The 16,239-nt window shown below is 36.4% G+C and overlaps 1 protein-coding gene across 1 annotated transcript in view; it reads right to left on the bottom strand.

Moving 5' to 3' along the window:
• DNAJC24 (DnaJ (Hsp40) homolog, subfamily C, member 24) overlaps positions 1-15,952 on the bottom strand; it is a 35,127-nt gene extending 19,175 nt beyond the window's left edge. Inside the window, exons 1-2 of the mRNA XM_010004249.1 lie at positions 15,947-15,952; positions 15,606-15,726 (exon numbers count right to left, since the gene is read on the bottom strand). Of these exons, the coding sequence (XP_010002551.1) occupies positions 15,606-15,713 (108 nt within the window). The 5' untranslated portion in view covers positions 15,714-15,726; positions 15,947-15,952. The remainder of the gene's footprint in view (positions 1-15,605; positions 15,727-15,946) is intronic.
• Between the last annotated feature and the right edge of the window lie 287 nt (positions 15,953-16,239).

Raw genomic sequence — 16,239 nt, 5'->3', positions numbered from 1 at the left:
GTATTCTAAAGCAGGAAGTATTTTCTTTCAGTAATGCCAAGCTTAAACTGCAAGAAAAAATGACTTAATTTTGCAAAAGCATTTGGTTTAAACATGTAAACATTACACTTCTATCATGGAAGGAGGGAGAATTTCTGAATGAGCAGTATTAATTAATTACCAATATATTTATACAAAATTAATGGGAAAAAACCCTGATTATCACTAACCAAAAATTCTGGCAGTACTACCTTGCTAGACTCAAAGTGCTTTTTAAATTCAAAATCACTTAGTTTTCAACTGAAAAACTATTACAAACTAACATGTAATAGAAAACCAGTTAGGGTGGAACCTCAAAACACTGTGTTGCTACCTGCTCTTCACTTAAAATGATTTGTCTGCAATTTTATCACACGAACCATCAGGAAATCTTGCTGTCTTAGTATGTTTTTCTTACTAGTCCAAAAAGTAGGAAGAAAAGCTAGTTTTATTTTTAAAAAACCCAAAACCCCATCTATTTCCATAATTTGCAGATCACCTCTTACATAAAATAAAAAGTCCTTAACAAATGAAAGACCACATGTTTTTTAAGAGCAAGACTTGTACAAAATACGGGCTTGATACACGGTTTCTACAATGAATTATTCAGTATCTCAGCTTTCCCCAGGTTTACAGTGGAAAGTGAAGTTTTTCAGCCATGAAGACTTCCTCCACTGGAACTATGCTGGAGTATTCTTTTTAGCTTTCCTCCAGGCTTATTTTTGCACATAAAGGTCTTGTATAGGAGCTATCCTGAAGCAACATTACACTCTGGACTCTGTGGCCTGCATGGTTCATCAGGTACTAATTAGATAGCATGTTCTGTCAACACTTTCTTGCTCTTCTTCTATTAATTGATCATCCTGCCCAATTAATACAATGCAACACCAGTTCCAAACTCCTTGAGACCCTTTACCTGTGAGAAACAAGGATGAAGGGGAAAAAAACCTCCAAAAGGGTCACAAGGTAACCACACTTGTCTAAGATCTGAAGTGACAATAACACCTCTATACTGAAAGGTTAATTAAGTTCCTACCAGGATTCTCTTGAGCTTAAGTTTACTTTCCCTCTTTAGATTGAAAAACAAACACAGGCATAAAAACATGCTTCATCTAACAGGCTGTATTACATTTAGAAATGGTAGCAGTTCATTAAAAAGGCTGAAAAACCAAACTCAGCCATTAACAGCATACTTCTCATCAGAATATTTGCAGTCGTTATTATCACTGTTAGATACTGTGTACCAGAAAATAAGCCATGAATATTGTGCAGACACTCCAGCATGCTGATCCCACCTACGGATACAGAGTCCAAACAACAGCTGCCCTTACAGTCACATACCGTCAGAACAACCATAAACCAGCCTTTTATAAAAACTATATAGAAATAAAGTACACGTTTTTCTCCATTTATTACACTGCACTGAAGACTGCAGGAGATAAAAAAACCCAAACGACAAAGCAGCTGCCAAATACAACACGCTACTGCCACCTAATGCTTACTAGGTCACACCACAAACATCTCATTGTTTCTCTGCACTTCCTATCACGACCAAAAACGGAGGCCGAAGCAAATTAAAAAGTTCCTTCTTGTTTTGAAATATCTCTTCCGTATTTCCTTCCCTACAGGATTCCTAAATGGAACTGATGTGATCACACCATAACAAAGACTGTGACAGGCAAGTTTATGTTCCATGGGCTAGAAACAGAACTCAGATTTCACCTGCAAAAATATCAGGAAAGTAACTGATGAACTTCATTAGGATACTCACATCAACAAGGACATTGAATAGGTCGGGTTCCACACTTCACAGTTTTGTAAGCTATCCCCTGCTAAGTAACTAGCACAATTCAGTACTGAAAAGCTTCATAGGGGAAGTATTTGGAAAAGGAAGCGGGGGGGGAAAGAAAAGGAGGTGCAGCCTTATCTTAAACAGCAGAAACCAAAATAACTTTGAAGGTGCTTTTTTTTAGAATTTCATTTATTTTGCAACAAAGCACTCTCTCTCTGAAATGTGAAACTTGTTCACGTCCATTAGAAGAATGACTCCAGGTCTTAAACTTGTCTTCCAAGCCCACAATCAATCTTTTCAACATGTTCACTCAATTGGCAGAAGTTAGCAGGGAACATGGAAGTAGCCGGCTTTTTCCACTTGCAAAGAGGAGAAACAGAAAGTGAAGAGTTCCTCATGACATTCAGTCTTTTCATATAGATTTCAACTCCCCCAAAGGGTGTCTATCCAAAGACAGCTGAACAAAAGAGCAAGGAATTTATCTTCTTGATTCATTACTTCAATCCATCTCTTCTTTTTTTTCCAAAACACCAAATCTTGGAGCTTTTTAACAAACCTTAAGTCTTCTCCTACCTGCTCTTGTTCTCTGCTTTGACACCTATTCCAGCCTCCACTGTCCATCTCCAGGATGATTCTTCATCATAGGAAAAGTTCCTCATTTGAGGAAAAACAACAAAAGACATTTTTCTTCTAATCTCTTATACCTTATGTATTCTATGATGTTGTTTAATATTGCTTAGTGATCAATTAGCTGATGAAATCCATGTCCATTCTTCTCTCTTTTTCCTCCTTACAGTCTGCCATAATCAGGAATTGCTACACAAGTATCAATCTGAGGTTCCCACACAACATCCAACTGCTTGGATGCTTTCCACATGTTATTAATCTCTTCCATACCTTCAGGCCAGAGATAACCACTGCTGCACACAACATCCAGCACAGCAGACCTCCAACTTGAGACAAGTAAGAATCACCAGAGGTATTTCAGATTATATTATTGCTGCTAGAACTGTTGCCATAACAAAATATTTGCAGAAAAGCATCACCCAGACAGCACATAGGAGAAAAACGGAACTTTTCCACACCATTTTGGTTATCCATTATCCAATGAACAATTTTTAAAGAAAACACCCACAGACAACCTAACTTGCTATTTTTAAAATAACCAGAATGAAAAAGTGAGGATTAAATGTACACAGCAACACGCAACAGTTCCGCAGAGCACATAACTGGCATTCACCAGTGAAAACACAGAGGATGTTACTATCAACCTAATGCTGCAAATTCTTGAAAATTCACTGAAATCCTCTAAAGTGGGATTAAAAAAAAAAATTGTATAATAAAGTATAGTCATAAATGCATTCATTTGCATATTGGATTTTTCTTTTCAAGTTCTCTTGCTTAACTACACTTGAAACTTCCTCAACATTCTCTCTGATTAATCTTCTTTTACATTTAAGTCACACAGGTTGATAAACCTTAATTTCTGACCACAGTTTTGAATGGTTCTATTATTCAATGGAAAATCTTAATCTTTTGTTAAGTTGGGCATGAAACTGAGCTGAAAGCCATCTGAAAAATCTGAAGACATCTGCTTTTTAGTGGCTCCTACTAAAATCCCCATATTTTGCATACTTGTTTTTTTATGTTTAAACACAGCAGCAGCAGCATTGCCACTGTAAATCTGACTATACTTTTATATAAGTAAATGTCAACTTCCATAGAAATAGTAACTTTCAATTTGACGCTACTTGTAAAAGTCTTGTGATTGCAGCTGGTTTTACACTAAGAAGTTATACTATTCTCTGCAGTAAACTATTAAAATCTAAAGATTATATCAGGTATAACCAGAATCCTTTTCTAAAGCAATTGCTTTGATCGTGGTACATAGTACCATGATACCACTACTTGGACCTTACACTCCCTGATTGGTCTTAACTCTTTGGAGTGGGTCTCCATTTTGTTCAAGGGAACACTTCTTGGACCTGCTACTTTGAAGTACTCCAGCTCACCCTGCAAAAACAAGCAATTGCAGATTCCTGTTTGAAAAACGTTCAAGGACTTTCCCAAGATGAGAAAGAAAACCTATTACTTTGGCAAGTGATATGGACCCCATTTCTGCAGCAGCAACAACTAGGCTATCTTATGGAACCCTATGTAACCCTTAGTCCTTTCACCCCCTATTCCTCAGCTTCTAGAAAGATGTAACCCCATCAGACTGAGAAAGAGAAGACTCTGACAAAACAGCAAGTAATCACCTCACATAACTTTCAGTCAATGCCCTTTTCAGCTCTTGAACAAACTCAATGGTGAAATGAAATGTAAAGTTTCAATTTCTAGTGACAAAAAAGAAAATCATATGTTGTATAAATAGAAGCAAAGATTACTTTGACTAATGAAGGTATGTAGATGAGGAAAGAAAACAGAACTTGTGGATACTAGAAGCTACATCTTTAGAAACAGCTTCATTTTCTTCTTCCATGGCTCCTACAAAGAGCCACACAAGAGCCTCAAAAGCCACCTTAAAAAGCCTTTTAGAAACTATACTAGCACAGCAGGAAAAGATATATCAATAAAAAAACCTACCACAAACTAGCAAAAGAAAGAAATGAAACATTAAAACTTACAGGAGTATAAAGGTAAAAAAAATACAAAAGGAACTTTAAAAAGATCCCTTTAAAAGTTTGGCCCCTCTGCTCACAATTAATGCTGTTAAATGTCACACTAAATGAAGTTCAATTGTTTAGGCAAAAGTTAATGTGGTCCTAGTCATACAATAATACCAGTTACACAAATTGTTAGGAAACTAGTTTAGGCACTTGCTGCTTTCAGGTGAAAGCAAAATCCAGAACCCTGTATTGTATTAATAAAGAAACAACCAGCACTCCTTAAGGTACTGCAAAAGCAGGTATGAACTCTTCCAGCTGACATGTACAGTAGTGAAGGTAAACCCACAGGATACTGTTTCCTGGCTGACTAACATCTGGCGGAAGGGCAGGAACAGGCAGTTAAAGGCAGTAGTTTTCAGCTGCCACCACAACTTGCAAGATGAGCATCTTTCTGCAGGCTAAGAAAGTAAACTACTTTGATACCTGTCCTGGTTTGAGCCAGGATGAAGTCAATTTTCCTTTTTACTGATTTTTTTTTTTCCTTCAGTAAGCTTTCTTTTAACTAGCAACAGTGTGTTCTCCTAGGTTGATAAGACAATGGAATGTTTTTCTAACTACTGAGGCTTCAAGGTCGCACCTTCACTCTGCTGGCTCAGACACTATGGGGAGATCTGTGACCCCCCCCCGTAGGAGGTTGAGTTAGACAGACAGCAAAATTGGCCAGAGATATTCCATTCCATATATCTACGTAAGCTCAAAGGAAGGTCAGAGATCACAGAAGACAACTTCCTTCCTTCTTCTTCTTCCCTTCTCTTCCGTCCATGGCCGGCGTCCGAGGAGGACTCCGTCCATCCATCACTGTCGACCCTTAGGCTTGAGCTGTCCTGACCCTCATCACTCTCTGCTTTTCTCCAGCAGCAGCTCTGGGATTCCTCGGGACTCTTCCCAGTTCAGGGAAGTGCTGTGGGAGTTGCTGGGGGTGGGGGAGGCGAGAGGCTTTTGCCCATACCTGACTATATCTGTATATAATTGTATATATTTTCTTGTATCATTCATTAGTGTTTTAATTAAAGCTGTGTAGTTTAGTTTTCAATCCAGCCAAGTCTCTCTCTTTTTCTCTCTCTCCTTCCCTACCTAGGTGGGGGGGGAAGGGGATCGAGAGCATTGTTGTCAGACCTGAGTCAAACAGTGACAATACCCCACGACACCCTAAGAACTGCTGAGCACAAAGCAGTTTCTTCTTTCTGCCTCCCAAGCCCCAGATGACTGTCACTAAAACCAAACCAAAGTGTACCATTAATTTGCAAATGTATTTGGAATACCTAAAACCAGACAGACACGTTAAAGAGGTTGGATTTAAGCATAATGCAAAATGATCAAAGTCCCTAAGGCACTCTAGAAAGGCAGTGTGGAAAGCAAGAGCTGAAGAATGAAGGACTTATTTAAAAAAAATATTTATGAGTGGCCATAACTGTAACATTTGTATAACACTTCTGAAGTTGTTGGTAATTTTGGTTTTTGGCTTGTTTGGTTTTTTTTCCTTAAAAATATTTATTTCAGCTTTCCCTAGCTCTAGAAGCAACACAGAATATCCACAGCATCTGAAGCCATACCTCAAAATAACAGGTTAGGTGCCAGTCAAATTATCCTTTTTTAAATGGACATTAAAAGCTAAATATTAACAGAATTTAACACTCGGTTTAGAAAACATTTGGGTGCAAAACCCATGAAGAAACCACCTACCTCTTATGAGGCAACTTAACTTGACAGATACATCAATAAACATATTATACTGCATCCAAATAAAAACAGAAGCATCACAGCTTGTTGTACAGAGAATACTTTCATACCTTAGGTAATGCCAACTAAGTCTAGAACACCTTGAGAAACTTCAACCCTTAAAATCAGAGGCCATGAAGTATGCTGTGACTTCTGCACAAACACTCAATTTCATGGATATCACACCAGCACTTGAAAAAACAAAACCAAAAAAACCCCCCAAAACCTATCAGCATTCAGTTATTTCAAAACTTCATAGCCAGTGACAAAACAATTACAAACATAATCCAAAGAATCACAAACTTTGCATCTCATTTGGATTGGATTTACTCACACTGATAGCTTAAAGGATTAATTACTATCTGGATTGATCACAAGTTTGGTGTTAATTTAACTTCTAATTTGAGGTTGGTCACGGTTGGTAAATTTCTCCATTTGCAGTAAGGAAACAACTCCGACAGTGTGTCTGTCCACCTAACTACTGAAAGGATATACCTTCCAGATGAGTCAAGGAAATCATGCAAGAACAGTATACTCTGATCACAGAATTTATTATTGTTCTTTAATAATCACTCTACATAGATGGTCTAAGACTTTACAGAAATTCCCCATTTTAGGAAGGAATAGTTAAGAGATGTAGATGAAAAGGTTAAGTCATCACTGAGGAAAGATCAATAGCTATAGAAGAATAATCCAACATTTGTGTTACTTGAGTTTCAATAGCAATATTTACAAAAGTCACAGTTAAGCTGAGCAAATCCTATCAAGCCTGTACTTAACATTGCTCTTCTGCAGCAGCAGGAGCCAAGACCAGATTGCTGACATGCTCTGAAAGGAGGTAAATATCTCTTTAAGAGGATCTCTTATTCAGTCTCTCCTCAAACACTTGATTAGTTACTATTTAATGTTTATATCAAGAAACAAAAAAATGTTTAGCTAAGATGCTGCTCAGAAAACTTTTTCATCTTTACCTCCTTTGACCACACACATTCCTGGGTCATAAATCCAACGCAGACTGTGAATTATTTGTTACTAATTATCTATTAACTTTTTAGCCTTAAAAGTGTTACTTTTAACATACTGAAAATTACATGACAGATAGTTTATCCAAATGCCTGGCAGACTAAAAATTAGTGGAACTTTCTTAATATAATAATACAGGCTATCTACAAAGTGTCCTACGAGACAACCCTTTGGGTGTAAGAATTTGCTTCTGCATTAAATCAGTTCAGATGAGCTCATGTCTGCTGAGCATTTGGGCTCAACTGGAGATGAGAAAGCATTCATGATGCACTGGGCCAAGGAAAAGATAAAACATGGATACTGGTACAGTTCTTACGTTTACAGAAGAAGGAAAGAAGGAATGTGTTGCTTTTATATATTTCCGAAGTTGTCATATTATTTACTTTAAACATAAAGCAAAATTACACAAGTAATTTATTTAAATCTTAAAAAAATAATACATAAGTCCTCCAAATACTAAGCTTTTAAGTCACTACACCATACCACAGTTTTTAAAAATCTCCTATCTGGTTTCAGATTCAACACAAATGTGGTTAATTTCATTTAATAGCAGTAAGTGATCCTTATACACACATTACTTCTGAGATGATTGATCCTACCTTTACCATTTATCATCCTTCGAACCCATATTCTGGGATTACAGCTTCTTTAAATAATTGACACAGTGCTTAAAATTTCAGAAATAGGCACTTAAATAAATAGTCTGATTTGAAAATGTTTAGCAACTCAAGGTACTGGGGCTGCTCAAAGGTCAGAATAATCAGGCTATTTACCTATGTGAAAACATTAACTGTGGTCTTTTTATCTTCCTTCTTTGTGCTTAATTCCAATCTTTTGCTACATGATTTTTATTTCAGACATCTCATTTCAGAAATGACATAAAAGCACACCATGCAACACAAAACTATTTCAGTATGTCCTCAATAGTGCTAAAAGAACACTTATAAATATTAAGAAACCATTTTTATGGACTTCAATAAGCTAGTACATAAGATTTTATTTTTAATCAGCATTTTAATTTTATACTACCTCAGGACACAGTGAATATCTGTAAGCATGGAACATCTTTCACAAAAAGCCTACCAAAGACCGTGCAGATTCTATTTTTAAGATATTGTTACAATCAATAAGCAGCACACAAAATGTTGAAGAGAGCACCCGTCAGCCAAATCCCACATTTCCGTTGCCAGATGCCCATTCCCTTCTTAGGTGTCTACCTTACAACTACACAGGATTAAGTATAGGAAGCTGCTCATCATAACAAAGGGACAATAACCCAGCAACTAAATAGATTCAATTTAGATATAATATTCCAAACTAACATTACCTTCACAACTGGCTGAACTACCTGGATAAGCAATCTATTACTTGCCTGCTGGCTTATTTTGTGGTGCTATGGGTTCTCTCATATTCTATACAACAGCTAAAATAACTTTCTGCTCTAGGGATGTTTCCACTGCCTTCTTGTTAAAATTCACCTACATTAAAAAAAAAACAACCAAAAAAACCCCACCACCACCACCCAATATAAAAAGTACACATTACAAAGTAATAAAAAGTGAGACATCATTTCCATATAAACTGACATATGGTGGACACTTGCCTCTAACAAAAGGAATCCTGCAGACTACAGGCCAATATTATCATATGTGCCTTTTCCTACTACGTTAACTTATTCTCATTACCTACAGCCATAACCTCTCTCCCTCCCCTCTCTTCTGCAATTCAGGATACCTTTCTCTGCCTGTTCTTGTAGGGGATGTGTCCAGAGCATGCCCTCCAGCTGGTTGCTGACCAATCAGAGCACTAACTGGTCAATCACTGCATTCCATTTGATTAGACAGCTGCCTAATTATGTAGAACACACACTCCCATTGGCCAGTTACCCTAACAAGAGCACATAAGGCCCAAGGAACAACTGCCACCACCATCCTCACAAATTCCAACTGCTGGGATGCAGAAGCCTGTGTGGCAGCATCATGCATCTCCAGGACATTTGGCTTTCAAGTGCTATCTTGACACATGCAACGTATTTGTGATACCATTCAGATTGATCTAAGTTCCCCATTACTGCAACATGATCATTGCCAGGGTAAATATTTGTTCTTCAGACATTCTATTGAATATCATTATGACCTCTTCTGGTGTGAGAGAAAGAAAACCAACAAAAATCCACCAAAAAACAGGTAGATGAATTGAACAAAAGCTCTTGTAGCTTAAAAAGCAGCAAGAACATCAGCATGATCATGATCTGGCTAATCAAGCTTTTTGAACTACTGAATTCTTGAACACTGAGGGGCTCACTACATACTGTAAAAGGTAATAATCAATATTTCAGGTCCTAGCTTGAAAATATGCCCCCTTTGTTTTATTAAGGTTAAAAGTAGTAAATCAGATGTAAAGAGCAGTTCAAAATAAAGCTACCAGGAGTGTTAAAACAAGAGTAATTTGTATGAAATTTAGTGGCTTATCTTTCTCTTGCAATTATATTAACTTCAGTCAAGCCACAACCAGCTTGCCCTAAACCTGTTCTGTTTATACTGTCACATTACAAATGAGCTGTTAAGAGTCTCTAACAAGTATGCTGGTATCAAACAAACAAAAAACCACCAACTGCAAATGAGATTTAAAAAAGAATACACACACTGCATAATTTTCCTTATGAAAAGCATTATTATGAGACTTCTGATTAAAAACTTAGTGTTTTAATTTTAAAAATTCAAATTCTCAACTGAAACTCAGAATGAAAAGATGTCTGTCAGTAGGCAAATGCTTCCTGGGCTAACACTGAATGTTAATAGAAACATTAGCACAACAAGCATGGAAGCAGGCATTTCATTTTAAATAAATACACCCTGGATTTCCTGGGATTGCAGAATTTAGACATCTACATAAACCTGATACAACACAACTGATCTTTTTTCTTTCCAGAAAGATGCCTTTCCTCTGCACAAGTTTAACGGAACAATCTCTTCTTGAAGTTATTTTGCTTCATTATATCGATTAATTATATCTATTATTGCCCTTTTTTACTGTTGCCAAGAGTCACTCTCACTATGCTAGAGGCTTTATTCAAATTTTCTACTTTTTCAAACAGAGTTTGAAACCACCTCTTCCCATCAAAAAGAAATAATCTTTGCAACACCGTGTATTAAATGGCACATTTTATTTCCATACCATATATAAAAAAAGAGCTTCCCACATACTCCCTGCTCAAATTACATGGATTTTCTTTAAGATTAGGGCACACACTGTAACAGCAGCATATAATTTTCTTGCACAATACTTTTTTTCCAGATGAAAGTTATCCTATAATACCATCAGCATCAACAGGAACAGACACCTGATTTTCAACTAGGCAAAGCTTATGTGTTTGGTGAGTTTTTTTTCCTGTAAAAATACAGAGAAAAAAAATACATATTTTTAAATACAGAGCAGCTACATTAAAATTTGAAAACAATCTGGCAATTCATTCTTCAACTGCAAAGTGCTAGACCAAAATGAAATGTAAAAATTGTGCCAACTATCAGCTGGTGTGATTTTTTTCCCTTCAGTATCCGATTTTTGTTACACTAATTTAATCCTTTATTAATTTTGTACACATTAAAAAATGGAATATAAGCCCTATCTTTTTCCTAAAAACTGTATGGATACCTCGAAAAACTAAGTATAGAGCATAAAACCTGTTTATCCATTAAAGAAATCTTTTTGAAACTACTGTGTATGTAACTGTGAGTAAAAAGGCTCACGTATCCCAAATACTGCAAAACCATCAGCATGTTCCAAAGACAGAAGATTAAAGTCTAACTCCTACTTCTTAGATAACATGTTATCTCTCAAAATCTGTTGTGATTCCTTCCAGACTATGGAAACTGCAAATCTTCTGTGCTTCAGAAAGCACTTTAGCATGAACTTAAAACAGTAAATCAAGGAATCTCTGTGCTAAAGAAGATACTGAAATATGAGTCAGCACACAGAAAAGTTTTGATTTTGTTTTAAAATTAAGCTATTTATAAAACTGCCAGTGTCACACACATCTTGTGCCCAAAAGTCTCATCTTCAGCTGCTATTGACTGCTACAATAATAAAGTATCAAGATGATTCAGGTATCAGAGTCATGTAAGTACTCAAGAATTTAAAAGTAATAAATGTAAGTTTCATTAAGTTGCAAGGAAATCTTGTAAATATGAACTTTTACTGAAATACTTGGAGGGTGAGGAGAGAAAAAAAAAAATAATTAAAAAATGTCACTACTTATAGGCCAAACCAGCACAATTGTTTGACTGTATCAAATTAATACTTCCCTTACAGGTGGAACTGATATTATCTGTAGTAAAATAATTCACGTAAACATATGTTGTCATCTGACTGAGTGAAAAAAATTTAGTCTAGCAACGCAAAATATAGCAAAATGATAAATAAAGGTATTCACTCCAGCAGGGTGCATCTACACAGTTTTATTTGTTATGGATTATTAATGTTTTCCAAAACAAATTTGTGAAAAACAACAAGTTATTCTTTTTAAAATTAATCAGTTTTAAGCTAATTTGCACTTATGAAATAATTCTTACAAATCTAAACTTAAACTATTTTAATTGCATACTATTTGTATTATTAAGGTCAGTCCTGAGTCCTCAGATTTAACTACAAAAACAGTTATCTTTTAGATGACATATGGCAAGATTTCCAACTCTTTTCAGCTTTGTAAATTTACATCTGCCTGTTCATTCAAGATGGTAAGCATACATGTGTTGACAAACAGACATTAGCAGATGGCAAAAAGCAAATGCTCAATGTGAAGCACTGGGGATCATTTGAAGGCGGCTTGGACTCAGACATGTGCCATTTTTGTTTTAACAGCAGAGTTATTTTAAAAAATAAATTCCACCATCTATTATGCTTGATGGTAATGAATATCTGTGATCAGAATATTCACGATTACAGCATGAATGTCATATTAATTGCAACTGGTATCCAAGATCCAAGTTCCTTTGTAAACTTTTGGATTTTTGGGTAATTATCACAGCACAGTTATTTAGGAGGTTAATTTCTTCTCCTGTATGAGTCAGATAACTTTCTGTACTGACCATATAATTTCTCATGAAATCTTTCAATAGGCAATACATGGCTGTGCTCATCTGCTATTCCAGCTTCTAAACCAGACTTACTCAGATAATCGACTAGTATCACAGTCCATAAAAGCACCTGCAGGTAGACCTATTCTCTGCCCACACCAATACTACTGCTATTTCCACCATTTCCAACATATTTAGAAAACCAAAATGAGCACTTTGTCAGGTCGAGGTGTGAAGCTATCAAGAGCTTTAAGTACAGGCTTTACTTGGGGAGCAAAGGAGTTACTTCATATGAATAGGGCACAACAGGTAAGATGAAATACCCACCCAGTGCTATGCTTTTACTAACACTGAACAGTGGATACCTAGGGAATAGTATGAGGAAAGGATGAACATACAACTCCCTTATATATTCCACCACTATTCAGAAGCCCATCGTTCATAGATTGCTGAATCAAAGAGAGTATTTTCTGTGTTAACATGCCATGGCAGACTTTTTTTCATGAACATCTAACAACCTTTTCAACCATGGAACCCCTGGGAATCAACATCATCTGTGGCAATGACTTTCATACTTTTATACTGTAATTATGTACTATATGGACACCTTTCAGTTAAGGTATGTAGTGTAGTCTCTAGTCACTCCTTTATCCAATTAGTTTTTAAGGTGCATTAAAATAATTTAATTTTTTTTTAATTACTACTATGCTTTAACAGACTGTAAAATAGATGGTGTAGCAGTAAGTGGACAAGTAAGTTGAGCTTGTAACAGCTCAGCTAAAAGAGGAAGATTAATAGAGACAAGATGTATAGTAACAACAACTGGCAAACAGCAGATCTGCTGTGGAGAAAACACCTACAAGTAAACATCAGTGTGGCTTTTTAGTCAGGGAGATCATCACACACAGCAAAAGAATTCTGAATCAAACAGCAAAAAAAGGAAAGCCAGAAAGGATCTTCATTTTCCCTAGCATTTCTCACTGACTTTTCTAATAAAGAGCACCAAGCAATGAGTTTGAAAAAACACAGGCTCTAAAGAAAAGCTTGGATATTAAACCAATATTTTAATATTCTAAAACTACAGTTACCAGACAGTTGTAAATTCCAGCAATTGTCACTTCATACACTTCAAAAAAATTACATGAAAGTACTGCACTGTAACACAAAGGGTCAGTTTCATTTAAAAACTGATACAGGAATGGCACAGTGTGGGTTCAGAGATTTATTTTAATTCCATTATTCTACATAGAGCCATAGTGAGAGAAAAAATCTATTAATTCCATTACAGTATTGAGTTTAAATCGGCCCCCTATCTGAAGGGAAGAGGTATTTTACACTGTGGTCCCCCATATTGTTTTCATTAAGGACAAATAGATAATTATTAATATTTTATTCACATTTTACTAGTAATTCAGCAAAACAAAAACATCAGGAGGTCCAAGGAAAGAACTATTTCTATTAAAAGCAGTTCTAAGAAGCTTGGTTTCCAAAGTGCTCTCCTGTATTGATTCTTCTAATATTAATAGTGAGGACCAAGGGATTTCTGTCCTACATCTGCATGCAAACACCCTGTAAAGTGTTGAACCTTAAGACTCTAAGTACACAGATCAGTTTCAGACAAAGAAATGAGTTAGCAGGAAGCACTGAGAAGGAGTAGAGGTACAGTAGGATTGCAAATTCAACTGAAGAGTATAAAAATGATTAAATTTGGAACATACTCTTGAAATGACCTTTAAAACAGTTTTTGCAGGAGCTAGAGAAACCAAACCAAACCAAACTCAACCAAACAACAGCCCCCCTACACAAGCAAACAAAAACCACCAAAATACCAAACCACTAATTTATTCCAACTCTAACAAAACTCAAGTCTTCCACTGACTGGCATTCTCTTTACCTCACTTAAAACTCCCAACTTCTTAACACGTTAATTCTGACACCTCAAAGCAAGCAAGATGAGCTGTGCATGTGCTCTTTAATGCCCTGCCAATACTTAGAATCTGACTAGCAGCTACCTAAAGGAATATGTAAAAACTGACTTCTGCTCACCTTCTTCCTTCTTCTCTAAAAGTTGTCAGTTTTCAAGAAATTTAGAGAAAACAGAATTACCAAGGTAAATAAATTCCTATCTAATTTGGCTGAAAACAGTCAAGAGTATGAAAACCCACACACCCTATTTTCTTCAGAAATCCAGGGCAAAGCAGCTTTTGAGCAAAAAGCCTGAATTCTGGAAAAGGAGTAAAACACAAGCATAACCACATGAAGTTATTTGGTAAAGGTCTTATATTTTTATACACATATACCAGAAGTACAGGAAAAATTAAGAGAATTCATAGGACATCAAGTCTTAACACATCACCAAAAACATAACCAGACAAAAATGCACCAGCAACTTTCAAATAAAATGGATATTAAACCATTTTCCTCCCATGCAGTTTCCTTTTAATAACTGCAGACTATTAAAAATAAATTATTTCTACTTTTTGCATCTGATCCTTATATATTCAAGGGTTGCATTGAGAACAGTGTAACTGCACACATGACAGTAAATACCCGAAGCATCAATTAAAAAGTTTCATTACTATGTGCTACAAACAATTACCTTTTTGACTTTTGTGCCTGATTATCCAGCATGTGGTGAACAAGGATGTTGTTCAGTTCATTAATGCAAACAGCCGGAGAGAGTTGGGGCTGTTCAGCCTGGAAGAGAAGGCTCCAGAGAGACCTTAAAGTACCTTCCAGTACCTGAAGGGGCTACAGAAAAGCTGGAGAGAGGCTTTTCACCAGAGGGGGCAGTGATAGGACAAGGGGTAACAGTTTTAAACTGAAAGAGGGGAGATTTAGGTTAGACATCAGGAAGAAATTCTTCATCATGAGGGCAGTAAGGTGCTGGAATAGGTTGTCTAGAGACATTGTTGATCCTCCCTCCCTGGAGGTGTTTAAGGCCAGGTTGGATGAGGCTTTGTGCAGCCTGGTCTGTTGTGAGGTGTCCCTGCTCATAGCAGGGAGGTTGGAATCTGATGATCTTTAAGGTTCCTTCCAACCTTAACCATTCAATGTTTCATTCTACGGATGTTTATCTAAGCTGGGAGACATATCAGTGTTTTGGAACCAGAACACAACAACACCCCTTTGCAAATGCTAACTCATAAGCTTCAGATGGTTTTTTTTCACATTTAAACCAGATGCAGTGAGCTGATACTCCAAACACACTCTGATTAATCATATTTATATACAAAAAAAAATGTAAAAGCAAACCCTGCAATTATCCAGTTTATTTTTACACATCTTAAATAACAAAATCATACTCACCAGCAAAGCAAGTTTTTGGTACTTTCGCTTCAATTCTGCCAGACTGTCCGATGGCTTCGCATCCAGGATTTTGTACCAGTCCTTTTGTGTAATCCTTCCAAAGGCCATAGTCTGACCAGCTCTGGAATTCCTTTATTAGCACTGTGCGAAAAAATTAAAACAATATAATTACAATTTGAAAGAAAAACAGTTAACAAGAGTAAAAACGAGGACATGTGACAAGCTTTAGGATCACAAAACAGATGGCAGCAGATCAAGCACATCTACATCCCTCCCTAAGAAGCACAGTGCAAACAAACAGGTTAATTCACAGGGCCATTCCACCCCATAGGTTGTCATACCTGAAGTGATTTAAGTTACACTGTTTCCTGTCCCAACTCCTTAGTATATCATGTTTCAGCAGCTGTCCATGTGCCTTTAAAATCATTTTGCATTTTTAACTGTGTGAACCATTATGAACCTACCCATGTTACTCACACACTTCTTATATATGCACTTAGGAAAACATACACTGTTTATTTTGAAGCAATACTATACTTAATACATGAAAAAAAATGAAGTACATAAGTGTGACATTTTGCCAACTCAGGAAGGAGATACAGGCAGGAACACAAAGAGTTATGGCTTGTTTTTT

This window comes from Chaetura pelagica, unplaced genomic scaffold, assembly GCF_000747805.2.
Source record: "Chaetura pelagica isolate M959 unplaced genomic scaffold, ChaPel_1.0 scaffold119, whole genome shotgun sequence".
Lineage (NCBI taxonomy): Eukaryota > Metazoa > Chordata > Aves > Apodiformes > Apodidae > Chaetura > Chaetura pelagica.
The sequence above is the reverse complement of the archived record's forward strand: the minus strand, read 5'-3'. Positions and strand labels throughout refer to the sequence as shown.